This window comes from Scheffersomyces xylosifermentans, assembly GCF_036884685.1.
Source record: "Scheffersomyces xylosifermentans strain CBS 12540 chromosome Unknown RJT20scaffold_5, whole genome shotgun sequence".
Lineage (NCBI taxonomy): Eukaryota > Fungi > Ascomycota > Pichiomycetes > Serinales > Debaryomycetaceae > Scheffersomyces > Scheffersomyces xylosifermentans.
Window position 1 is genome coordinate 107729 of NW_027042943.1, and position 25471 is coordinate 133199.

The 25471-nt window shown below is 39.9% G+C and overlaps 13 protein-coding genes across 13 annotated transcripts; 7 read left to right on the plus strand and 6 right to left on the minus strand. All coding sequences in view use genetic code 12, as the record gives it.

The window, feature by feature from the left end:
• Positions 1-212: 212 nt before the first annotated feature.
• On the plus strand, positions 213-2354 carry RJT20DRAFT_3060 (uncharacterized protein; the record flags this gene model as incomplete). Its single annotated transcript, XM_064919629.1, has 1 exon — positions 213-2354. One exon carries the CDS (start codon positions 213-215, stop codon positions 2352-2354), a length of 2142 nt encoding a protein of 713 aa, XP_064773469.1.
• Positions 2355-2552: 198 nt separating this feature from the next.
• Positions 2553-3206, minus strand: RJT20DRAFT_135390 (uncharacterized protein; the record flags this gene model as incomplete). The annotated part of the gene is made up of 1 exon (XM_064918399.1): positions 2553-3206. One exon carries the CDS (start codon positions 3204-3206, stop codon positions 2553-2555), a length of 654 nt encoding a protein of 217 aa, XP_064773470.1.
• A 183-nt stretch (positions 3207-3389) lies between these two features.
• RJT20DRAFT_145618 (uncharacterized protein) lies at positions 3390-5321 on the plus strand (the record flags this gene model as incomplete). The annotated part of the gene is made up of 3 exons (XM_064918812.1): positions 3390-3513; positions 3586-4362; positions 4387-5321. The coding sequence occupies 3 exons, from the start codon at positions 3390-3392 to the stop codon at positions 5319-5321; spliced, it is 1836 nt and encodes a 611-aa protein (XP_064773471.1).
• A 60-nt stretch (positions 5322-5381) lies between these two features.
• Positions 5382-6818, minus strand: RJT20DRAFT_46656 (uncharacterized protein). Its single transcript, XM_064920259.1, has one exon. The coding sequence runs from the start codon at positions 6695-6697 to the stop codon at positions 5441-5443; it is 1257 nt and encodes a 418-aa protein (XP_064773472.1). The 5' UTR covers positions 6698-6818; the 3' UTR covers positions 5382-5440.
• A 2147-nt stretch (positions 6819-8965) lies between these two features.
• RJT20DRAFT_135393 (uncharacterized protein) lies at positions 8966-9853 on the minus strand (the record flags this gene model as incomplete). Its single annotated transcript, XM_064918400.1, has 1 exon — positions 8966-9853. The coding sequence occupies one exon, from the start codon at positions 9851-9853 to the stop codon at positions 8966-8968; it is 888 nt and encodes a 295-aa protein (XP_064773473.1).
• Positions 9854-10368: 515 nt separating this feature from the next.
• RJT20DRAFT_128599 (uncharacterized protein) lies at positions 10369-11372 on the plus strand. Its single transcript, XM_064917308.1, has one exon. The coding sequence runs from the start codon at positions 10447-10449 to the stop codon at positions 11155-11157; it is 711 nt and encodes a 236-aa protein (XP_064773474.1). The 5' UTR covers positions 10369-10446; the 3' UTR covers positions 11158-11372.
• AGM1 (phosphoacetylglucosamine mutase) lies at positions 11373-13205 on the minus strand. The gene has a single exon (XM_064918629.1). It carries the CDS (start codon positions 13052-13054, stop codon positions 11414-11416), a length of 1641 nt encoding a protein of 546 aa, XP_064773475.1. The 5' UTR covers positions 13055-13205; the 3' UTR covers positions 11373-11413.
• Positions 13206-13942: 737 nt separating this feature from the next.
• RJT20DRAFT_46699 (uncharacterized protein) lies at positions 13943-14638 on the plus strand. The gene has a single exon (XM_064920260.1). It carries the CDS (start codon positions 14079-14081, stop codon positions 14532-14534), a length of 456 nt encoding a protein of 151 aa, XP_064773476.1. The 5' UTR covers positions 13943-14078; the 3' UTR covers positions 14535-14638.
• Positions 14639-14742: 104 nt separating this feature from the next.
• Positions 14743-17061, minus strand: KAR9 (Kar9p; the record flags this gene model as incomplete). Its single annotated transcript, XM_064921656.1, has 1 exon — positions 14743-17061. The coding sequence occupies one exon, from the start codon at positions 17059-17061 to the stop codon at positions 14743-14745; it is 2319 nt and encodes a 772-aa protein (XP_064773477.1).
• A 2898-nt stretch (positions 17062-19959) lies between these two features.
• RJT20DRAFT_3069 (uncharacterized protein) lies at positions 19960-20334 on the plus strand (the record flags this gene model as incomplete). Its single annotated transcript, XM_064919632.1, has 1 exon — positions 19960-20334. The coding sequence occupies one exon, from the start codon at positions 19960-19962 to the stop codon at positions 20332-20334; it is 375 nt and encodes a 124-aa protein (XP_064773478.1).
• A 644-nt stretch (positions 20335-20978) lies between these two features.
• On the plus strand, positions 20979-22082 carry DIM1 (putative dimethyladenosine transferase). Its single transcript, XM_064917309.1, has one exon. It carries the CDS (start codon positions 21015-21017, stop codon positions 21993-21995), a length of 981 nt encoding a protein of 326 aa, XP_064773479.1. The 5' UTR covers positions 20979-21014; the 3' UTR covers positions 21996-22082.
• On the minus strand, positions 22068-24141 carry RJT20DRAFT_128604 (uncharacterized protein). The gene has a single exon (XM_064917310.1). The coding sequence runs from the start codon at positions 24102-24104 to the stop codon at positions 22230-22232; it is 1875 nt and encodes a 624-aa protein (XP_064773480.1). The 5' UTR covers positions 24105-24141; the 3' UTR covers positions 22068-22229.
• Positions 24142-24756: 615 nt separating this feature from the next.
• Positions 24757-25471, plus strand: DAD1 (Dad1p). Its single transcript, XM_064920261.1, has one exon. The coding sequence runs from the start codon at positions 24779-24781 to the stop codon at positions 25139-25141; it is 363 nt and encodes a 120-aa protein (XP_064773481.1). The 5' UTR covers positions 24757-24778; the 3' UTR covers positions 25142-25471.

Here is a 25471-nt window from a genome sequence, read left to right on the forward strand (position 1 = left end):
CCAATGAAACCAACAATGCAATTCCTCGAAAGTTTCATGGTTTATCTTCCAAGCATATTTTTTACTTTTTTGCTGCGAAACCACAGAAGGTTGCATAAATTTGCAACCATTTATTTCAAGGAGCATAGAGAGAGAATGCATTTCTTCTATAAATAAAGAAGGTAACCCGAAAAAGAGTGAATAATATGTAGTTGGGAAGTATCGTTAGCATCATGTTTTGGTGTAAGTTAGTTATTTACTTTGTGTGCCTAGATTTGGGGTTGGTTGCAGCCAACTTTGAGGATGAAAAGTTGCCTGGTTCCAAACGGAACTTCAAGCCGCTTCTCAAGAAGTTGAAGCACAAGGAAAAGCAAGAAGATACTGAAACCCCATGTGACACTACTGAAATTGTTGAAACCACTTCTCCTTGTGATACCACAGAATCGGTTGAGACCACTTCGCCCTGCGAAACTGAGACAATTGGTACTGAGGAAACAACCGAAGTAATTGAATCGACTACACCTTGGGAAACCACTGAGACTACAGGAAACGAAGGTACCACCGAAGAGACCGACAGCGAAACGGACACAACAGAAACACTCACTGAAACTATTACCGAAACAATAACTTCAGCCAGTGAAGAGTGCCCAGAAGAAACTACAGTACAGCCAACTTCTCAAGAAGTAAGTACACCATGCTCTGAGGAGGAGTCTCAGCCAAACACTGAGAAGTCTGAAACAACTGAGGATATAACAACCACGATCTACACAACAATCACTTGTGACGAGACCGAATGCTACACAATTTCCACAACACTTGTGCTGACCGAGACGGAAGTAACGACAGAGGAATCTACAACTGAATCGACGAGTGAGAGTACTGAAGCTGTACAAACTAGCGAAAAGACTGAATCAGAGACAACCGAAGAGCTTACTACGACAATAAAAACTACTGTGATTACAACAGTAACTTGTTCGGAGGAAGATTGCTTGGATGTAACCACTACAAGCGTCATCACCGAGACAATTACAATAACTACTGGTGAAATCACAACTACTCCTGAAATAATTACAACAGAAACAATTTCAACAGTAGTCATTACAGTAACAAAGTGTGAAGGAAATGACGAATGCACCGAGACTACTGTCACGACTGGAGTGACAGTGGTTACAAACGAGTCCACCATCTATACAACTTACTGTCCAATTACATCCCCTCCAATACCGTCGCCAGAAACTGAGGAGACATCTGCCACCGAAATTACAGAAACAGAAACTGGAACATCAGAAACCAAAGTCGCTTCAGAGACTCCAGCAACACCTGAGACTCCCGCAACACCTGAGACTTCCACAACACCTGAGACTCCAGCTACACTTGAGACTCCAGCTACACCTGAGACTCCAGCAACACCAGCAACACCTGAGACAACAGCAACGCCAGAGACTCCAGTCGCTACAGAGACATCAGAGACCCCAGGAAAACCAACAGCAACTAGTCCAGTTACCACTGAAATAATCTCAACTATTGTTATTACGATAACTACGTGTCCCAAGGATCAGCAATGCACTGCTACAACTGTCACAACAGGATTGACGGTAGTCACAAGTGAAACCATTGTTTATACAACTTACTGTCCCCTCCCACCTCCAGTAACTTCACCAGTGGGAAACCAAACTCCTGACACCGAAGCCACAGAAACTCTAGCAGGTACATCTGCATCAGGTATTCCAGAAAAGCCAGAAACACCAGGTACTCCAGGCACTCAGGTTTCTCCAGGTAGTCCAGGTAGTCCAGGAACTCAAGGTAGTCCAGGAACTCCAGGCACTCCGGGCGCCGCTGAAACACCAGGTGCTACTGGTACTTCAGGCGGAACTGAAGTCCCCGAATTGTCAATAGTGACCGAGACACAGATACAAACGACAGTGATCACAATAACAAGTTGTTCAGAGAATGAAGAATGCACCACATCGCTTGCAACTACTGGTTTAACCACTATAACTGAAAACGAAACAACCTTTACTACCTATTGGCCTCTTCCCTCTCGTGCCCTAGAAGCATCTGAGTTGGAGAGTTCACAGTCAGCGGGAAAACCAGGACCACAGTCGCCGAATGTAGCAGGAGAGTCAGGGGAACAGGGTGCCCAAACGGGACCTGAACAAGCTCCTGAGGGTTCCAATGGTGAAGGAAATCAGGCCGTAGCTGGGTTAACATTTGTTCACACTGGGGACTCAACTCAGACTACTATTCAGACTGTTGCTGCTGAGTCGTTGTACCCAGTTTCCACTGAATCTCCTTCAGCTTATGAAGGTTACGCAAGTTCCCTATCTTGCAATTATCCTTTCTTACTTCTTGGGATTGCTTCAATCCTTTTTTGAAACGAAGATTCTTTTCTTTCTCTCAGATTCTTCATAGCCCATTTCTTTCGGTTGCTCAATGCACTTATTGGTTACACCAGGTTTTTTCCTTTTCTGCCTTCAATTTCTCACGTATAATTCATGTATATTTCGAATAAATAATTTGTTTCACTTTCAAAGAATACTCTGGTCCCTTGCCTCGAAGACCTGCTTCGAGAATCAATACTTGCTTTGCTGATCTTGTTGTCTCTTCAAGCTGTTAACCTTTGCATTTAGCTTGTGTAATTTCTGGTCACATGTTAACCAAAAGTTATTCTCCCGAATCATCATGTTGATGTATTTCTCCAAGACAATCATATTTTTGATCACTAATTGATGAAACAATTGAGATAACTCGTTCAATTGGTCTTCCCTTTGCATGATTGAAACCTGATCATTGTTATAATTATGGGTTTTGTCTTGAGACGACTCTATGAAGTTAATCAATTTGGGAATATCCATATTGGAGAGTTCCGTTAAATTCGAATATGCCTCTTTAATCGCAGGATATTTGAGTAATAACAACTCTTCTTTAATTTCCCGTCCAATCTCAGTTTCGTTATCTAAAGACAGCAAATCTTCATTCAATTGCACGCTGGGAGTGACCTTCAATTTGTTCCATATCGAAAGATCCTTAAGTATTCTATTTAAAGTTACAAACTCTGAATTAGTGCTATATATCGAGTCCAAATGACTTTGCAATTGTGCCAAACGACTCACAACAGAACTATCCTTCTGCGACTTACTGTTGTTGAAATTATTTGTATTTTTACCGACGGCAAGTTCAATCAAGTCTACACGCTCGGAGAGCTCTTGAAACGTCCAACTATCCATTTTTACGGCTATTTAAGTAACAGCAATACAACCACACACGATAAAGAAAGATAAAGAAAGATAAAGAAACATTAAAGAGAATTATAATTTTTTGGTTCCCATGAAATTTTGCGACCAAATAAACTTGAAAAATTATAACTGTGAAAAGTTGAATTGATGTTGTACTTGTGGAGAATATTGACGATGAGCTCAGAAGGTAAGAAGAGAAATATAGATGAGGGTATAAATAAGAGTATAAATGATGGTGGAGAAGTGACTAGTGCAAATTTTGAAGGAAATGAAGATGCTCCTGACGAATTGTCTGGGGGTATTGTAAAGAAACAGAAGACAGAAGGTGATGGTGAAAGGAAGAATGACGCAGAAGAAGCTGCAAAATTAGTATTATTAAATAATCTTCCTCTCAACGAGAAGTATAAATACTCTTACAAGAACGAATCCGTTGTTAGCTGCTTAAATGCCAGCTCAATTGTGGTTACTGGCTTGAAAAATGGAATAGTGAAATTTTGGAAAAGACAAGAGTCGTCACCAGAAAAGGCTACTTCAGCCGTTACCAAGGATACTAACGATGAAGACGCTAAAAATGGACTAGAATGTGTCAAAACTTATAAGGCCCACCCAAATAAAGAGATAGCTCAGCTACTCATAGACAAAAGTGGCCTGCAAATGGTAAGTATCGCCAAAGACGACACTTCGATTAAGGTCTTTGATTTAACAACATTGGACATGATTCTGGTTGTTGATCTCAAATTCGTACCGAATACTAAGACACCATATTCCAACGTCTGGTTTGAAGTGAACAACACTGAGAACTTGCTCATATCAGAATCTGGCTCAAACAATGTGTACATTGTTAGCACAATAGAAGATGAAATCAAGCAAATTGAGTCACCACACAAGCATCCTATTAGTTCCGTTATATTCAATGATAAGTATAAGTGTTTCATTTCGTCTGATGTGAAAGGGATATTGGAATATTGGACCCTAGAGGGGTCATTGCCTAGAGGAATTCTGTTCAAGTATAAGTCCGAAACAGATCTTTTCGATGTAGCGAAGAGCAAGTCACAAGTTAGTAGCATGAGCATATCTTCTGACCAGGAGACGTTTGCATCATTTTCATTCCCAGATTGCGCTATAAGGCTATTTAACTTTAAGAGTGGTAAGTTGATTAAAAAGATTGAAGAATCGGTTAAGAAGTACGAGGACGAAGTAGATTTAAAGACGTTGAATAGGGAGAAGATGATCATGAACAATAACTTACAAGATCTTGTAAGATCTTTCAATTTAGTATTTGATAGCAAAGATAGAGTGTTAGTTTACTCTAGTATCGTGGGCATTAAGATAGTCTCATTGCAAACATATGAGGAGATTAAAACGTTAGGAACTGAAGATCAAGATACTTTAGGAATCAGATTCAATCAGCTAGTTTTGCTCAATAATTTAAATGTGGATACAATAAGTTCAGAGATGCTCTCCTCCAAGAATTCAATTATACAATCCAAATTAGCAAGAAGACCCTTGATTGTTACAACAGCAATTAACTCGGATAAGCTATTTGTTTTTGATAACACCAAATCTGAACTCGCAGATAGAGACATTGACTTGACTTCTAATCTTAGAAGAGATAAACGAACGGCACAAGGGTCTTATAACAAAGTGACGCTTCACACTACATTGGGTGACATCAAAATCAATCTATTCACCCGCTTTGTACCGAGAACTGTGGAAAACTTTGTAAAATTATGTCAGAAACGATATTATAATACTGTGATCTTTCATAGAGTAATTAAAGGATTCATGGTCCAAACGGGAGACCCTTCAGGAGATGGAACAGGGGGAGAATCTATTTGGGGAGGGCACTTTGAGGATGAATTTAATCCCAATCTAAGTCATTCAAAACCATTCATGGTCAGTATGGCGAACGCTGGTCCGAATACTAATGGCTCCCAGTTCTTTATAACGACCGAAGCAACGAGATTCCTAGATAACAAACACACAATATTTGGCGAAGTTTCTCTGGGGTTTGATACTGTTAGAAACATAGAAAGCGTTGAAACAGATGAGAATGATCGCCCATTGGAGCAGATTGCTATCTTATCGACTACACTTGAATCATAATAATGAAAAATGTGCATACTATGTATACTAATGCAATGTAAATATGGAGGAAAATGGAAATGATTTGTAGCTAATAATTAATATAGAGAAATGAAAGAGTGATTTTGTTTAGAACCCCACTATTCTTCTTCACTGCTACTTAAATCCTCATCTTGCGAAGATTTCTTACCACCTCCGACTAAGTCACGAAGACTCATTGGTTTCTGGTTAGGTTTTGGTGTTGTACTGAAGTTGTCTTTATACTTAGATGAAGGTGTTGAATTACCTTCATCAATTTTAATTCCTGGGAATTGGTAGTCATCGGCATCACTTTCGTCCGAGTCATTTATGCTGTCATTAGGGAGAATGTTCTCGATTCTGATCTCAGCAGAAGGAGATTTCGACCCTTGCTCTTCTTCTTCAAGAACCTCTTGCAATTGGTCCTCCAAATCTTTGAAGTCGTCATCCAAATCAATAGAGTCATCTGGTTTTTGTACAATTGGTGCCTTCGGCTTACTATTCTTTTTTACGGAAGGCTTTGAAGGGGCTCGTTCCTTCTTCTTAGGAGCTTCCTCGATAATATTCGCTGGTTTAGAAGGTTTCTGTGGAAGAGGTAGTTTCTTCTCTACCTCAGCTTTTGGTGGTCTTGCCTCCTTTGTCACATCATTATCATCTCCAAGTACAATAATTGGGAAGTCTGATGACTTCGAGCCAGGACCGAAGTCGAAATCATCGTTATCCAAATCCTCAAAGTCAGATTCGGAAATGATAGAATCCACGGCTTGTTTCGTATCTGGCGTGTTATTTGCAGTTGGAGGCCTTTTAGCAGCCCTTGGACGTGATGCTTGTGGTGGTGTTTTAATCAGAGTTGGAGTAGAATGCTTGGTTGGTGAAGGTTTTGTCACCGAAGGAGGAGTAGTTCTCTTCGTCGGCAGCTTCTTAGGATTGGTGCTATTTTGAGACTGTTGGTTCTTTCTGTTGGCGTATTCAGCGTCCCATTTTGCTATTTTCTGCTGAAGCTTTGCTACATTTCTGGACTTGTTGAATCTTATGGTGCTGGTCAATCTCTTGAGCTCCACCGTCTTAGGGCCGTTGGGCGATGCATTTGGAAGATATGATAGGTAGAACGAGTCATTGGCTACGTTGGCCGAATTGGACCTATGTTGCTGTGGTATGCCTTCGAAGATGATGGGTTGATCTGTGCCGTCAGTTGTGGATGCTTTGAGGAGGCAGTCCTTGTCGTTTTGGTACAACATCAACGGTTTTGACTGGTCCATGGAGTCGGGGATGAACCCGTATCGTACGGCGATATTGTCGTCTTCATTGACTCCAGAAATCGGAGGGATATCTAGAAGCGCTGAGAGGTCGATCTCGTACTCACCGTCTGCTAGAGACATTAGTATTAGTAGTAGGGAGATTTAGTGGTGTTGGATAATGGAGGATAGGCGGTAGACTTTTTGGGGTAACGAGGTGGTTTTTCCGTCGTTTGAGCTATGTGGTAAGTGTTAGGGTTGTATAATAGGCGGTTTTGCGAATTCTAGGAGTGGTTTCTACAGAAGTAGTACTAATAGTGATATAACACCCTTTCCCTCACTAATGCATTAATGTGACTCGTACTAAAAAGAGAGCTACACACGCTTAACAATGGAGAGAATCGAACGTTACGGCGAGAGTTAAGCAGAGCCCTGTGTAGAGGCAGAGAGAGGGATAGGGGGAGAGTACACAGAGTGAAGAGAGGATGCAGAGTGAAGAGAGGACGGAGAGGATGGTGAGGATGGTGAGGGAGAGCATTACATAAAGGATAGATGAGGGATACATTACCAGGTATGAGGTGTGAGGTATGAGGTGTGAGATATGAGGTATTCGATATGAGGTTTTAGTGTGAGTATGTATCCAGAACCTGGAACCAAAGAGTATGTGGTATTAACTTATCTAATGAGTCAGATGATGGAGAGAGAGAGAGATGAGGTCTGTCCCAAGATATAATATTCCATCTACAATTACATAACATTACTACAGAGATAGAAGCCAAGGCAGCAAATCGGAAGAAGTTGGAGAGTAACACTTTACTGTATCAGTTAACTACGTATGGGGAGATGGTCTGTAGTCACCGTAGTAACCCTTTGATAAATGGTACAAAATGAGTACAACGTGAGACTTTACAATAGAAATGTGGATGGATATGCCGAGCAAATATACAAATATACAGAGAGTTAGTGGGGCAGAGCAGAGTAGAAGCACGGCAGTGGAGTGCTTCTCGTAGAGGAAATGGGATTAGAAAACTGTAGTATAAGCTCTTCACCAAGTCCCTAGTGTTTCTAGTAGAAAGCTCTACTACAACCTTTGAGCGGAAGGAGTAGAGAGTGGTAGTACGAAAGGTGGGAATATAAAAAAGAGGTGGACTCAATGTGTGGAAGTGGTATTCTCAAGTGGTATAAGAGGCTACCATTAACGGTAATAGAGCTACCGACTTAAACATTGGATGGGGTGGATTGGATTGGAATACCAATAAATGCATAATTACACAAAACTCGCCCAATCTTGGGGCAGCTTAGCTTTTGCTTCAGAAAGTGAATGCGGAACTGCGAGAAAGAAGATGAGGAAGAAGATGAGAAACAATGAGGATTACAATTGTGTATAGGAACAATTGAGCCGCTGTATTCCATAGCAAAGGGGAGATTAATGGGAGGAGTGTAAAAGGCACATTATATTTAATCGTGGGAGATAATTAGTATGGCATTAGATAATAAAGAGAAAGAAGAGAGCTTATCAGTTTGTACGTTCTTCTGTCTAAATACTTCCCTTTCATTATCATTAATCAGTTTTTGCGAGTTTCTGTGCTAAAAGATTAATAATGTAATCCTGATCAAGATTGCTAGTTTCAAATCAATTTCCATCACCTCACCACTTTTCCATTCTTAAAATTACTTCTCACCACCACAACGACTCATTTGTCCATTTTTTGACAAAACAATACACATTGAAGTCACCTCCATCCAACTTCTGATAAGTCAGATGGCACCAGCAAGTGAGACGACGCTAGCGATTTGCACCCTTGGGACCTGCATTTCACTGCATAGTGAATGCTGGCTGCAATTTCACAGGAAGCGAGGGGTAAGAGTTGGTGAAAATGATTGGTATTGACAGCAATAAGATGATAGAGGGTCGAACAACAGACTGGTAGGAGTGGAAAAACAATTCAAGCGACCACAGCTTTCTTAATAAACCGAAACAAATTTTATCTCTACAGCATTATCTCTGTTAATACTTGGAAAAAGGGAAAAGCGAAGCCTACAATAAATACTTAATATAGTAAATGAAATGAGGTGGGGGTGAACTCCACCTGGGTGGGGTGAGATGATGAATTTGTATTTCCAGTTGACCAAGATACTGATTGAATAGCAATTGCCGAGGTATAGTATAATGACCAGGAAATGGAACCTAAAATGGCTTGTTCAACCAATTTTCATCATCGCACACCAACACAGCTCTAAAAGTATATTGAAGTTCATAACCATAGCTCCTACACAGTCAGAGATCCGAAACTGCCAACGAAGATCTACATTTTCTTATCAGAAAGGGTTTAAGATTGAATGGCTGTATATTTTGACAGTTCTTTTCCAATGTAATATCTCTTACTCTATGAGTTTTGATGTATAAATAATTTAAGCGTCCTTCTCACACCAGTTTACTGGGCATCCCTCGAAAGACTTCTCGGACAGACTCTCACTGTAGTACTCTACACATGAATGCCACGATTTACTGTAACTCACTACAAGGCTTCCTCTTTCCGACTTGCTAGTGTTAGCAATGGCCTTCAGTAATCCACTTTGAAGGGTGAGCTTGTTGACTTTGCTAACACAGAACTTTTTGCTGGTGCATGAGGTGACCCTGTAATGGAAACCATCTTTCTCGGATTCCAAATCACCACATGTCTTGTAACGCTTGGCTAATGTAGACAGAGCCAAACCTGCTAAATACTGACGGACTCTATGTTTCAAGCGCAACTTGGTATTTGGTGTCGTGGTATCAGCATCTTCATCGCTCAATTCCTTTTCATTGACGTCGTCTCCAATAGTGATGTCCTCCACCGCTTCCTCGGTAACGGGCTCTTCAATAAGTGGATCTTCAATAATTGGGTCTTTAATGACTGGCTCCTCGATCACTGGCTCTTCAATGACTGTGTCTTCAACTACTGGCTCCTCGATCGCTGGCTCTTCAATGACTGGCTCCTCCACCACAGGTTCTTCCACATCTGGTGCTTCAACCGCTAATTCTTCCTCTGGTTCAGTAACAGCTTCTCCAACCACTGCCTGTTTGAAGAGAACATAACCACTTGCAGGGTCAATGTTGAATGTAAGTGAGGAGTTTTGAGAATCATAGAGCTCGGCCAAGATCCCGTAGCCGTCCACAATGGTCTTATTAATTGGTTTCCATTCGGAAATGTCATTAATGTCTTTTATGGTTGGAACTTGATAAGTTTCCCCCAGGTCTTGCTTAGGTTCTGCCAGCGCGATGCCCAAAATTAGTAAGACGGCCAAATGTTTAAGCATATTTATAGATATGGTACTAGCTAGCTAAAGCAATGATGTTAAAAGAAATCTATAGACTCTAAATTTGTTAAAGAAGTTACGTTTCACCAAGGGTTCACAACACGAATTTCCACCTGCTCTTTCGAGGACTTTTTCCACGGCAATGGGTTACAGATAGAGACGACGATTTGCGGCAATACCACCAGCAAGAGAACACACACCACACACGAAATAGACTGTGAATTTCTACCCAAGCCCAGTCCTGAGAAGAACACTAACTACTACAAATCTGTAAATTTTTTCCTATTTTCCTATTTCCCAATTTCCCAATTTTCCACCTCCACCTCCACCTCCACCTCGAATTCATACCTCTCTCCACTCTCTCGTCGTCCCTCCACTATTGTCTTCTGATAAAATTGCTGCAATCTTATCGGTAGGACGGTAGAACGATAATTCCTGCAGAAAGCCGCGATGATTTGTTTACCCCAAAATTCGGTTAGGACGTGAATAATATGTCAATGAATAGGGTTCTTCTTTAGGGTATTGTGACCGTAAAAGATAGGCAATTGTAGGATATATAGGCTGTATATAGAAATTTCGGATAGTTAGCTAGCATGCCTCCAATACCACCGGAAAATGGGCCAGATGTTACTCTTTTGCATCCAAAGGTGCTACTTCTCTCTGCGGGGATCACTACTTCTCTCGTCTTGTCATATAAGTTTTATAGAAGATATATCGTCAGAATAAGAACCTATTTGGATATAACGCCGAAAATCTTGGATGGCAGGCAAAAACTATACGGGTACGTCACACGGGTTGGAGACGGAGACAATTTCCGGTTCTTTCATACTCCAGGCGGAATGCTCATGGGTTGGGGTTGGTTAAGAAAGATTCCAACAGGACGAACTGCGTTAAAAGACGAAACACTTATGATCCGTCTCTGTGGAGTTGATGCCCCAGAACGCTCTCATTGGGGAAAGCCAGCTCAGCCATTTTCCGAAGAAGCACTCGACTGGTTGAAGGCATACGTGGGAGGAAGATACGTGACAGTAACTCCATTCTCCATAGATCAATACAAAAGAGTTGTGGCTCGTGCTCAGGTGTGGAAGTGGACAGGCAAGAAAGACGTCAGTGCTGAAATGATTCGTGAGGGATTGGGAATAGTATATGAGGGCAAAACGGGTGCCGAATTTGGTGAAAACGAAGCATGGTACAGAAAGTTGGAAGCTAAAGCAAAAAGGTTACGAAAGGGAGTCTGGTCATTGGGAAAGAACTTGACCACACCAGGGGAGTTCAAAAAAGTGCATTATAGAGGAGAAGAATGATGAATAGGGAAGGGACTCATGATTAAAATATTGACGGAACACTTCAATTCTTGGGAACTTTGATTTCAATGTTCTTAGAGGATTGACTGCTGCAATTTACAATCCATATATAATCATCCAACAGAACAGAAATTAACAATGCAGTGTAGATAAGACTATCATCATCCCACAATACATAATATCTCGTTTAAATAAATCAATTATTATATTATTTTAAGCTACTAAGTTGCTACAAGCAAGGACCATTTCTGCTTATTTACTTCACTAATTCTCCTACCAAAGCCGATAACTCTGCGGTATCTTCCTTTGATTCTGCTTCAGCATACACTCTGACAGCATCCTCAGTACCAGAAGCTCTAACAAAAGATCTTCCACTAGGATACTTCTTAACAAGCTCATCTATCTTAGCTTGTAACCCAGCTGGCTCCACTAAAGTTCTTTCGGCATTGGTAGTCTTGAAAATAGTTCTATCAGGAACAATAACCTTTGTCAATTTGTTTGGTAAGTCGTTGTATGATTTGTTCCAATCCTCTGGTGTCAAATCTAAGTAATGAATAATAATCAAAATAGCCAACAAATCAGAAATAGCATCACCGACAGTTTGGTTTATCAACTTTGTGAATTCTTGAAGTATCTTTACTGCTTCGACTTCCTTGTCACTTGAACCTTCAAGTGAGTATCCGAAAAGTTTGGTTTCTGCCTTTGGCGAAAAGATAACTGTGCCATGCCCGTTAGCTTCAAAGTAAACACCAACATCGAACTTTTCAGCCTCGTGGTGCAAATGCTTCACACCGGTAGGAGTACAACGTACTGGAAGCTTCAACACGTCTTCTACATATTTAGTTGATGATCCATTAGCATATGCCGTTTGAACTACACCCACGTTAAGGTTTAGCTTCTTTTCATCGATATTTTGAAACAATTGTTGGAAAAACAATGCAATTAAAGTGGACATCTTGTCACCGTCCAACAATCTAAACTCCTTCTTTGTAGGCTCCTGGTAGTAGGCGATCAATCTGTCTGCATCACCGTCAAATGAGGCATACAATTTGTTAGCTACTGGATTGTCCACGTTCTTTGGGAGTCTCTGGTTGGTCTTGACATAGTCAGCACCACAATCAAAGTTTAATAAGTTAGGAGTTTTGTAGTCACCATTGACTAATGTGTATGAAATTTCCTCAGATAAATACTCTTTAAACAAGTCTTCAGCTTTTGGAGCACCTACACCATTAGCAGCGTCAATAGTGATGTCTATCTTCTGGTTCTTGCCGGTTAACTTGTAGATGCTCTTGAAAGCAGCAGCCATTTTGGCGTAGTAGCCCTTTTCCGATGGTTCACCGTATGCTGGATCGTTCAAAGTTCTGGTCAAATAGTGCAATTGTGGGGTGGTAAAGAGACCGTAGTCATGGAATTTGGTATTAGGAATCGACTTGAAACCATCAATAGTAGCATCTGACAAAGCAGGACTAGATTCTCTGGAATCACGAGCAATTATGACATTGGCAGGGGTTTCGAAGTCAATTCCAAGTTCTTCTGCGAGCTTGGTGATGTTGGCAGGCAATTCTTCATGTCTTGAGTTAGCCAAGGTGGTCGCGTATGCTTCCCAGGATGATTCAAGCATTGAACCCAAAGGATCCACGACTTTGACACCGTTATCTTCAGGAGGGTTATGAGAAGCTGTCACCATGACACCGATGGTCTTTGAGCCGAGGAATTTCGATCTCAAGGCAGCCAAGATACCCACGGTGAAATTGACGTAGTCAAGGTTTGTGGCCTTCATACGGAATCCAGCAGTACCATAAGTGAAGTTGAGGTTAGCTGGCTTAGGGTGGGCTGAAAGGTACTTCTTTAACGAAGTTTCTACTGGGAAAGAGGTTTCTTGTTGTTGCTTCGACATTGTATATGACTACTGAAAGATCAATGGGGTTCACCTAAGGTATAATCACTATGCCCAAGAGGAAGAAGTAGAAGAAGCAACATTTACTTCATTTATGTCAACAAAGCGCCAGATCGGGACGTCACTAATTTTTCAGTGTGCCTATAATTAGAACGAGCAAGCAGCGTGCGGAGAGAGAGGATTTAGTGAGATATGGGGGTGGTCTTCTTACGGTAAGAGGTATTCTTATGGAGTACTGAGACAGTGAGGTGTTATAATGGTGTGAGGTATCCTTGCAGTATCGTACATTATAAGGTACTGTTACAGTCTGAATATTACAGTGTAAATGTGTTATTGCAGTTCTTACTGTGTGAGGGTTTTCTTAGTGAGGTATTATTTTAGTGAGGTATTCTTGTACTTCTTACGGTGAGGTATTCTCACGGTGAGGTACCTTGTATGTCCTTCGTCTAGGGAGACGTTACCCCAAGAGATGCTTGTCGTAATTAAAATTTTTAGTGGATGAAGATTTCAGGTATGTTACCAAGGATGTTACGAAAAATCACATAGTGTTAATGCATTATAAACCGAAGTCATTTCATTTCCATCAGTGTGTCATGGTGTCATACTTAGTACGGTCAATGGCTGTAAAATGCTTGTATGTATGCATGAATGCAACCTGGAAACATCGAAACATGGCACTGCGTAGTGAGGAAACGTCGGTAGAGATGAAGAAAATTGAGGCACTCGTAGTGAGAAAAACTCATCTTCTCTAGCGAGAATCAGACTGTCTTTAGCGAGGAACTAACTTGTTTAAATTTGTTAGTTTGAATGGAAATCATTAAACTGTTTTCTACAAAGAACAAAGAATACGGCTAATACCCAAGACATTGAAAAGGATATTCTATTCTTTATATATGTCATAAGTCATAAGAGGATTATAGAACTCTTTCTATCACTTCGCTTTTCAAATAAATACACCGCTGTTGATCTTTCAAAGCACTAATCAACTGGATAGACAATCTGATCATTCAAACCTCACACAATTATGGCAAGTAAGTTCGAAAACTCCTCCTTCCACAGAGAGGGAAAGAAGGTTAACCCCATCACCACATCTGCAAATTCACAAAAGCCAAAACCAAAGCCAAAAGACTCGGAATTCATACAAGAACTAGTGGAAACCGGAAAGGCCAATTGGAAGAAAGCTCCCAAAGCTGTGAAAACAAGATATTATGGTATCTGGATGGTTTTGGTTTCAATACCACTTATTGCAATTCCCTCTTTGGAAATGTACCGCCGATTAGAAGGCAAATCTACAAAGAAAGTCCGCCAAGGAGAGGTACTAGAAGGAAATGAGGTGAGAAAGTACGATGAAGCAGAGAAGTGGAGGGTGGAAAGAGAAAGTTGGACTTATAAGCTCTTTGGAAGAGATTTCTTCTTACAAGGCTTTACCAGTAAAACAATGGAAGACCCAACGGGTAAGAATTCAGAAAGTAAGAAATGATTATGAACATATTAATGTAGGCCTCAACTCAGGTTCTATCATTATCAATTACTATATTATTAAACCCTCTTACACACCATACCCGATTATATACATACTGTAAATAGATCTACTCGGTATTCACCGACTAATATTAATGACATTACGCTTTCATTACTTCGTTTATACTTTCCCAGACAGTTCTGCATTTCACTAAGAAATTGAACTATCACGATTCAAATCCTAGCTTCCGTTTTTCATTCCAATTGGGCTTTATTTCTTTGCCCAGTTGCAATAAATGAGCTTCGTCAAATCGAGATCCCAAAGAAGATAAAGGTCTCTCTGGCGAGGTACTATTGATTGACGCTGGACTGGTGTATGAAAGATTAGGAACTCTCAATTCTGTGAGTAAGGATGTTGGTCGGCTATTACCCCCTGATCCGATCGACGAATTTCGTGAGCGACTACTATCGGTAGATATCTTTGATAATCTACTCAGCGAAAGTCCAATATCGTCGTCAGCAAAAGGAACCGTTCTAATAGGAGATCCTAGCCCAGTAAATGACACATTTCTGTGTCGTTTTGCCGGCGTCATTCTTCTTGGAGTTCTCCTATGAACTGGAGAGTGAAATATAGGATGACTTGGACATATACCAGGAATTTTTGTTGGTAATTCATGATTGGTATACTTTTTCTTGAGGACTGGAATGTTCAACTCATGAAAGTTGGGAACTTGTAGTGGGATCTTAGAGGGAAATTTGTGCTTCTCACTAAGAACAGCAGTGAAATACATTCCAACATTTTTCATTTCTTTCCTTACTGGTATCTCATTAATGCGGAGGTCATCCATTGCAGCACGAATTTCACCATAGCCATTACTTTTAGAAGTCTCTTGGTTGGTTAAGACTGTGGACTTGACCGGAGTCACTGGGGTTGAACTAAAAGGCGACGAATCTAATTCTCTTTCGTTATTTGTTTGAGTATTGATTATTTTCAACGATGTAAACTTGAGGTTCTTTGTCAGCAATTTAGGACGATTAGAAGAGCCAAAAATATCACGGACCTTATCTTCTTTACGAATACTGAAAGGAACAGATGATGACTCTACATCAACCCCTAAGTCTATACCATATCCATTATTCATGGCTTTATCATTAGTAGCGCTTGGGCTATCCGATCGATGGGACGTGTGAAATATCTTTAATCCATTTTCATCAAACAGCTTTCGAGATCCCGCAGTATATGGACCGGATTTTATTGGAGATCCTTTTGAATGGGTAGTTACGTACCCAGGGTTGGTAAGCATATTATTTACTATTTCCCACTTGGAAAGTAGGCTATCGTTGAATAATGCTACCAATGTGGAGTCATATATGATTCCTTCTTGAAATGCTTTGTGAATTAATGTGATACAGTTTGAGCATAACTTGTATGTAGCGCCTACCTCGTCAGTAACTCTACTATTGTCATTACCGTGCGTTTTTAACTCTTTGATAATGGCATTGCACTTAGCTGTAATCTCTTCCACCAAGTATCGGAAAATCTCTAGCCATTTACTATCCAAGCTTTCCTTTTTGAGTTGCCTCAACTCATTCTGTAGGTAATTCCATTGATTTAACAACTTTTTGTAGTCAGCAGCTATTTCTTTTCGTGCTCCAGGAAAGAGGACGCCGGAACATGAATGGTCAAATTCTTCAATTTTCATTGGAAGTATATCTAGTGATACTTCCAAAGGTCGTATTCTTGATTCTAAATCAAGATATTCGTTATAGAGTGCGTCGTCAAATTCATTAGTAGTGGGTAGCCTCATCGATCGCATTGACAAATTATTTGTTGTAGAAAGATCGTTAATTCTCATTTTAGCTGTTATTTGTTCTAAATCAAACTTCGGTAGCACCCTCTTGGGACTAGAAAGTTTCATTTTCTGAAGTCTTAAGAAGACTTTAATGCATTCTTCTATCTCTTGTGATAAACATCGTATAATACTATCTTTTATTTCTCTGTAGTTTATCGAGATATCCATGTTCTTCTTGTAGATAATTATGTGCTTTTTGACGTCTAGGAGTAAGTCACTGGATTCTTCAAACTTCGAAAGTAATGTTCCCGAAATTGATGCTTGGACGTCTGCTTCTATTATAACAAGCAATTGTGATATTATGGCATCGATGCTTTCCATATTTCGTGTCAATTCTGCTACGCTATCTTTACCCTCATAGTACCAATTCAAGTCGCTATCTAGCGAGAGGTCTGATCGCTGTAGACTGGAAAATAACGATAGTAGTTCGCTGAGATAAACATGAATGTCTTCTATGATCTTATGAATTTTGAATAAGTCGTGCTGCAGAATCTTCAATGCAGTCGACCCTATGGTTGGTATGCTAATTAACTCATCAAACGCAGAGAATCTTGGTGCCGAGTTGAGGATATCAGAGAGCTTGATTTCGTTCTCTACTGACGGTTGTACGTTATAATGCGGAGTGGTGTATGTCTGGTGGGAGACGGACGTGATGTTGCCATTTCTAATGCGTCCATTCAGATCGGTGGTCATATTCGTTTTCTATCTGAATCCACGGTCATTAGCGGAGGCATATACTGGACTAGCGTTGGTGGTTTGTATAGCACAAAGACAGACACGGATAACTGGTTCTAGTAGCAGTAGCAGTAGAACAGGGCGGCAAAAACGAGCGTGATTCCGAGTCTCGAATTGGAGAGAAACACGGATACAGAATGTTGATTAGGTTCAAGAGACCCTTTATAAGATCAATCTTGACGCGACACGCTATGGAACACCAAACAACAACCCAAGCAAATCCTGTTTACGATATGTATCATCCATGAATTTGGCAGCAGTCGTCTTGTAAACATTAGACATGGCGTTGTTATGTGTGCAGGAGTGGATCAGGCAAGTTTAGGTCACGTGGAATGGAATAGTATGGGTGATGGACAGGACAGTTTCTTAGTCTCACAGTGAGAGTCTCATTGTCTCATAGTCTGATATTCTGATAGTGTCGTAGTCTGATAGTCTGATAGTCTCACAGTCAATACAAGCAGGATCTTTTGTTCGTGTAATGGTAGTGTCTCAGTGTATTTAGTGTGTAGGTGTTTTAGTGTGTAGGTGTTTTAGTGTGTAAGTGTTTTAGTGTGTAGGTGTTTTAGTCTGTAGGTGTTTTAGTCTCTAGATGTACTTAGTGTGTAGGTGTATTTAGTGTGTAGGTGTTTCAGTGTGAGTGTCCACACTTGGACTTAGTCTCTCAGTCTCTCAGTCTATCAGTGTTTTTTTGTTTTATTGTTTCAGGGGTGAGTGTTGAGTGATGAGTGTTCAGATTTGAAAGGTTGAGCATTTTGGGGCGTGACAAGACAGTCCTTGTTAGAAGAAGGGTATACCAATCGGGTTAATTAATGACGGATATGAAACCGATAAAATACAAAAAAAATAAAACCAGTAATCCCTGAAGATATAAACATTCGATGATGAAATAATAAGGGTGAATAACCATAAGAGGGTTTATTATACGAAACTCCTATTTTTATAGTCATCAACTTTGAGATGAATTATTACAGTTCTTGATGAGAGTTCCCGATCGATCTCAAAATATCAAATGTTAACCAAACAGTCTCCAAATGCGAAACGACGGCAATGGTGAGGAGGACAGAAAATGACAGGATATGAAAGAGAGGATGAATATTTAATTGCACCTTCTAGCCTCGTTCTATTTCTCAATTGGTCCGTAAATTTGTCTTATAGTTTATGATCCTGATAGTAGTAACCGGGTTGACTTGACAGTATAAACCCCTTATATGAAACGGCTGTTACAGATACAAGTACAGATACAAGTATCCTTTAAAAAATTCTGTTTCACAACTGTATTATAATGAAGTGGCCCAAAAGCGTGATGAAAGACAAGAATTATGAAATACAAGAATTATTCTAATCTTATAATTTGCAACGAAGAGGGGTGTATATATTTTTACTTCAACCAGTTAAGCTCTGGCTCTATGATAAGTTAATTGTTCATTTACGGATTTTTATATCCAGTGGCTCTCATTAGACCTAAGGTACAGACAAGAGAAATAGGCTGATTTGATCTCAGCACGGGTTTGTAGATCTGAATTACTGGAATTTGACGGTTCAGTTAGTACACCAATTACGAAGAAGCTCAAAAAAAAAATCTGACAGTATTTTGGCACCCTTTCCGTCTCCTCCATGAAGTGGCCAATGTCCCTATCAAATTACTCGTTATATAAATATGCTTTAATGTAGCACTCCCTTTGTACACAGTTCTTAGAGGTTACTATAAAGTGCACCGATTTCCCTGAGACCTTTGCAATACTTCTGATTAGAAAGATCATTCAACGGCGTACGTATTCTTCATATTCATAACTTAGTATCTCAATCAACTACTACGCCCCAATTATTCAATTGAGATAGGTTATTGTTACTTAGCAAGTGGATGACTTCAGCAAGTGATTAACTTCAATTCTGAAGATAAATCCTTTTGCCAATTTGATAACGTCCTTTATCTTGTTGTCTGTCAGTTGGATATAAGACATATTTGGTAGCAATGGGAAGGGATACTCTTTGCATGGCCAAGTTCGTACAATTATTATCTGGGTGGCTTTAGTTATCATTTATATGCAATAGAAGCTTCAAATCATTGGTGCAGAGGAAAGCAGTAGTATATATCATTTGCAGTTCCAGGTTATTTATTACTTCTGGCAGTTCTAAGAACTTATTATTGGGATCAATTAATAAACTTTTTTGGTTGAAAGGATACCACCTCAGGACGTAAACAGGGGGCTGATGAGTGGCTTTCAGATTCTTAGACGAGTTAACCGATTATACCCATCTTTGTCCACACGACTACAACAATAAGCACCAATATGTAAAATGAGACATTGAGTGTGAGCTGATCGACTGTCTACATCACTCTGTTACATCCGTATTTCATGTGAATCCAATACATCTCTACCCAAATTAGTTACCCTAAACAAGTGATTAGTCGTTCCTCACTTACACGTAGGTCACCAGCTCTCAATACTACGTGACAACTATCTGATAGCTATCCTATCGTATATAGAACGTATATATGTATTACAACCTGTTATGGCATGATGGTGCAACAGGACCGCCTCAAACTTCAAAACCCTAATCACGCATTTCTCTGTCATGTCTGTCATTATTTTGTTGAGGAACCCAATAAAGGAATATAGAGCGTTGAGACTCATGCAAAGTTCACTAAAGACATGGATTTGTGAAGAAAGGGCAAGATCCCGCATATTGCACAAGCTAACAAATTATTTCATTTAGCATAATGATTTGTGCCGAGTAGGTGTTGAAGCCTTCTCCACGTACGGCGAATGGAAGCATATCTATAAAAGAGACAAGCACCCTTTCCAAAATAGAATAGTTAATTAGTGCAAGAATATATTTGCACGTCAAGTCAATATGTCTGACATAACCATCCAAGAATTCGATATCGTTCCGAACATCACAGAGATGTTCTTCAACTGTGGTAAAAATAACGTGTCAGTTCCAACTACTTCCAATTACAATAGCGTTGTGTATGGGTGTGGAGTGGAAAACTACATAGTAGGCCCTGATTCAAGCTCGTTCAATTTGACATTTTTCAATTGTGGTACCTACAATATCACCTATAATAGCAGCACGTACTCCACTGATACCTATACCCAGCTCTATCAATGCGGTAATGCCTTTGGAAAGGCTAAGAAAGGCAAATCTAGTGACTCTAGTACTGTCAAAGTTCCCACCATCTTTTTGATTTCTTTCGTTTTTATGGCTACGATTGCCATGTCCCTGTAGAGAATGTTTACCCGAAAGAATAATCGGTTCATCTAAATCAGGTTTCATTGTCTTGCGTCGCTTTGCTGGTATTCAAGCAAGGGTTGGATCTCTTGCGAAGTTGAATAAGATACAGCCACTGGCCTGAATATGGTCAACGGACCGCAACCATCTAATAAGCAATGAACAGGAACAGCTACTTATAATTCGTATCGACAATCCAAGGATCAACTGAACAAATTTGATTTACCAGTTTGAACACATTGTGCATATCTGTTAATATACATATTTAAATTAACAGAACTTCATTCTCTTTTGCACCCATATATAATACGCACTATTAATATCTCCCTCTCAAGAAATACACGGTAAACACAAACACTATTACAGCAATTCTACCTCTGAAGGTAAGTAATGCAATTATGACGACTAATTCCACCACATGGGTGCCCTAAACAATAGAAATCAATAAAAATACAATAAAAGAGATCTTTAAATCGGTTCTTCTACATCTCTTTATCATCGCCTATACCCTTTCACCATTCACCCTCGGTTACCCCCTCGCATTTCACGCCCGAAATAAATTTCTCACACCAAACCTCATCCCGGATATCAAAAAAATTTATATAATGAGATGAGATATCTGATTCCTGAAATACTCTGGTTAATTACAGTTTAAGTATACAATAACCTTAGTGAAAATGGCCAAAGCTCCTAAGAAGAAGTTTGCCTCGGCGCCAACCCCAACAGGGGCCACAGTGGCTGCCGAAAAGCATTTAAACTCTGTGTTTAAATTCAACACAGACTTGGGTCAGCATATATTGAAAAATCCGTTGGTTGCCCAAGGTATCGTGGATAAAGCTGGTATAAAACCCAGTGATATCGTGTTGGAAGTTGGTCCAGGTACCGGTAACTTGACAGTCCGTATTCTTGAACAAGCCAGAAAAGTTGTTGCCGTTGAAATGGATCCTAGAATGGCCGCTGAATTGACCAAGAGAGTCCATGGTACTCCACAACAAAAGAAGTTGGAGATCTTATTGGGTGATTTCATGAAGACTGAATTACCTTACTTCGACGTTTGCATTTCCAACACCCCATACCAGATCTCATCTCCTTTGGTATTCAAGTTGTTGAACCAACCAAGACCGCCAAGAGTATCGATTTTGATGTTCCAAAGAGAGTTTGCATTAAGATTATTGGCCAGACCAGGTGATTCTTTGTATTGTAGATTATCAGCCAACGTTCAAATGTGGGCCAATGTCACCCACATCATGAAGGTCGGTAAGAACAATTTCCGTCCTCCTCCAAAGGTTGAATCTTCAGTTGTCAGAATTGAAGTAAAAATCCCAAGACCTAATATTGATTTTCACGAATGGGATGGTTTGTTAAGAATCTGTTTTGTCAGAAAGAACAAGACCATTGCTGCTGGTTTCAAATCTAACAATGTGATTGAGATTTTGGAGAAGAATTACAAGACCTTCTTAGCTACCCAGAATGCATCTGCAGATGGTGATACCATCATGGTTGACGACAAAGCTGACATGACCGATATCGTGAAGGCTAAAATTGAACAAGTGTTAACTGAGACTGAATTTTCCGACAAGAGATCGTCCAAGTTGGACCAAACTGATTTCTTGAAGCTTCTTTATGCCTTCCATCAAGTTGGAATCCACTTTGCATAATCTTAAATACACACAACTCGGGTTACTTCATTTCCAATAAAATACTATTTTGTACCATAGAATTTATACAATACACATTTATATTAATATTGAGCAGTTTATAATAAGTACCTTTATACTTAAATGAGATATAAAGAATCTTTCTATGATCTCCATTTGGCTATAAAGTGTTCTAAACTATTTAATATTGTAAACTCTTGCGGTCCACATTCATTCTAATTTCTATAATATTCTCTATCTTCTCTTAGTAGTCTTCGTTGTGTCCTTCTCAATAATGTCACCGACACCACCTAACTCTTCCAAGTTATCCTCCGCAATACTAACTTGCTCCCTTCTTTCCCAGAATCTGTCCTCGCACAAATCAAAAGCTGCTTTCTTCAAGTACTTACCTCTTGCTTCTCTATGACTTGAAATAGCCCACTCCAAGAATTGTGCACCAGTACGGCTGTAGAAAGCACGCAAGTTCTCGAATGGTTTGGGATGTGGTAACCAAGGTCTAGGATCAGGAATTTCATCCTCTTCTTCCTCCTCTTCTTCTTCCTCTTCTTCTTCTTCTACCTCTAATTTTGAATCGGTTTCCTCGTCATCTTCCTCATCTTCCTCATCGTCTTCTTCGTCATCGTCTTCTTCATCTGAATCTTCTAATTCCTCATCTAAGGCTGACAAGTCTTCCCAAATAACTTTAACTCCGTCCAATTTACCCAAGTCTATGGCATATAATGAGTCCAAGTTGAACTCATGTTCTCCTTTCTCGAAGATACCTCCAAATATATACAAAGTATCGTCAACTACACAAGTAGTGGCATTAAATCTAGGATGAGGTAATTGTGTCATTATCGGGAAATCAACTTGGTTAGCTTCCTCCTTCTCTTCCTCTTCTTCTCTCCGTTTTAACTCTTCGATCTGAGATAACTCTTCGTCATCTTCGTCATCATCATTCAACTTATTTTTGGCCAAAATAGAGTTTAAGAGATCTTCCAAATCTTCGTCTCTGGACTTCTCCTTCACCTGTTCCTTTCTTTTCCTCTGAGGCTTCAAGGATAAGTTGTACCATCTATTTGTCTCGGTATGATAAGAGTATAAGTTATTGTAGAATTCAGAGTCCAACTGCTCTTCACTCTCTTCGTAGTCATAGACACCTCCGAACATAATACCTCTGTTTTTATGGTAAACCAATGAGCATCCTACTCTAGGCGAAGGATTGAACCCCTGTTTTCTTCTTCTTTCGAACCTTACTGCCTTTGGATCAGCCTTCATTTTTAACATCCAGCAATCGGTCAAGACCTTACCTTTTTGCAATCCTTTTCTAGCTTTCACTTTGCAATAACCTCCGAATACCACAGCACCGTCAGCGCATGGAAGCAATGAGTGACCTGATCTGGCATCTGGTATAGGGTGATTTGGTGGGAACTCAACTTGTACCCATTTGTATGTAGTTATATCAAATAACCAAACATCATTTAAATAGGTGGACATGGTTCCCAAGTCTCTGAAACCGCCATGCATTATAATATAATTCTTCCACACGGCCATTCTATGTCCTGATCTAGCAGACGGGCCTCTTTTCTGGTCAATCTTAGTCCATTCTTTGGTATCCGCATCGAGAATCCATGTATCACCATAATGGTAGAAAGTGGATTGCTTTGGAGACGAAAATTCACCACCAAACATCAAGATAACTCCAGATGGATGAGCACACATCGCATGTGAAGAACGTGGCAAAGGTGCGTTTTTGGAGGAGATCTTTCTCCATGTGTTATTGTCTATAGCATAAGTGTACAAATCATTGTAGAAATGGGAAATGGAACCATTCGTGTTTTCTCCACCAAACAAGATAAGTTCACGTTTTCCATGAAGCGGGTTAGAAACCATAGAAGGATTCAATCTCTTGGATGGTTTATGAGTCACTTCAACATTGACTTCTTGGAACAGTTCTTGTTCTTTGGCGAATTGTTCTAAGATCTGATCGATATCTTCGTCTTCCTCTTCTTCACCTTGTTTCTTCGCCAACTTCTTGGACTTATTTTCGGCCTTAGCCTGTCCCTTCTTTTGCTTTTCGGCCGCACGGGCCTTTTTGGCGTCCTTTGACTTCTTGTCCTTCTTAGCCATTTCTCTAGAGCTCTTTTGGGTATTTTAAAAAGAATAGAAGAACTGAGTTTATCATCATACATTAAATTTTTCATTATATGTTAGACAATATGCAGGTCTAACCTTAAAAATTGTAGCTGCGGCATGGATGCAGATATGGAATTTGCTGATGAGTTTGTTTTGCACCCATTTCGTTGATGGAGGAAGGTGTTGTATTAGGGTAGTTGTGTGTTATGGAATTAGTTGTAAGGTTGGATTCTAGGGGTTATTTGTGTTGGAGATGATTTGGAATACACTTCTGAGTTCCTTTTTTGGGTGTTGTTGTGTCGATATGATGGACTTGTCCCCTTGGTTATTGAGTGAGGATGTATAATTTTCGTGAGTAGAATCGATTTGGTGGAATGCTTCAGTAAACACTCATAGTTAAATTCACTAAAATTGAGTATTTAAGTAGATGGAAATTGGTTTCACCACCCTCAATTCTCCTTACCTCTCCAATGGCAATAACAATGCTTTCCTTCTATCCATTTACCCATACACTTACATAGTATAGATATAGAGAAGAGCCCATCACTAATAATCTCCATCCTGCACATTGCCTCACACTATACGCGTAAATATTTCACTCCTCTGTTAACTATGGAGAGATTATATGATTCTTCTTCTTGTTCATTAGCTATATTATAAGTACAATAATGACTAGTAAGGGCTCGTCAACTCCACCAGTAGGCGGAACTGGTACTGTTGGTACAAGCTCGTCTTCCCATTCATACTTTGAAAAACAAAGAGATCTCCTTATACAAGAGATCTCCAACAGTATGGACAGTGTTGTTTATAATCTCGATATCTTGAATAGGTCACTCAACGAATCCATTCAAGTCGGGAAAGAATTCGATGACGTAGGAAGACTATGGTCGAATTTCTACGATGGAATGAGTCAATTAAAAGAAAAGCAAGGAAGTGTTCCCAATGCACTGGTAGGGCATGAAAGAGAAAGCAATGCTGAAGCCAATTTGACCAACAGTAGTGAAAATGAGGAAGCAGAAGAGGGCAATTGAACTCTAGAGTTGATTAGCTTAAAACAATGTATTATATTCAAATACAATCGTTGATCAGAAAGAGTTGGCTTTCGAAGAGCATTTCTCAGTGGAGGTCAATATACTTTCCCATGGATGGATTGTCTCCATACCTCCTCAAAATCGGAATGATATAAGGGTATTCATGACTTGAAGCGAAAGCGGGAACTTTCGTAGTAGCATTGTTGTACCTTATAGAAGAAATACACTATCTATATCAAGAGGAATGCAACAGAGTGTAAACTTTGAGATTATTCTATAATGTATATGAGAATCTACATATCATGAATCACCAACATAATGAATCAAAAA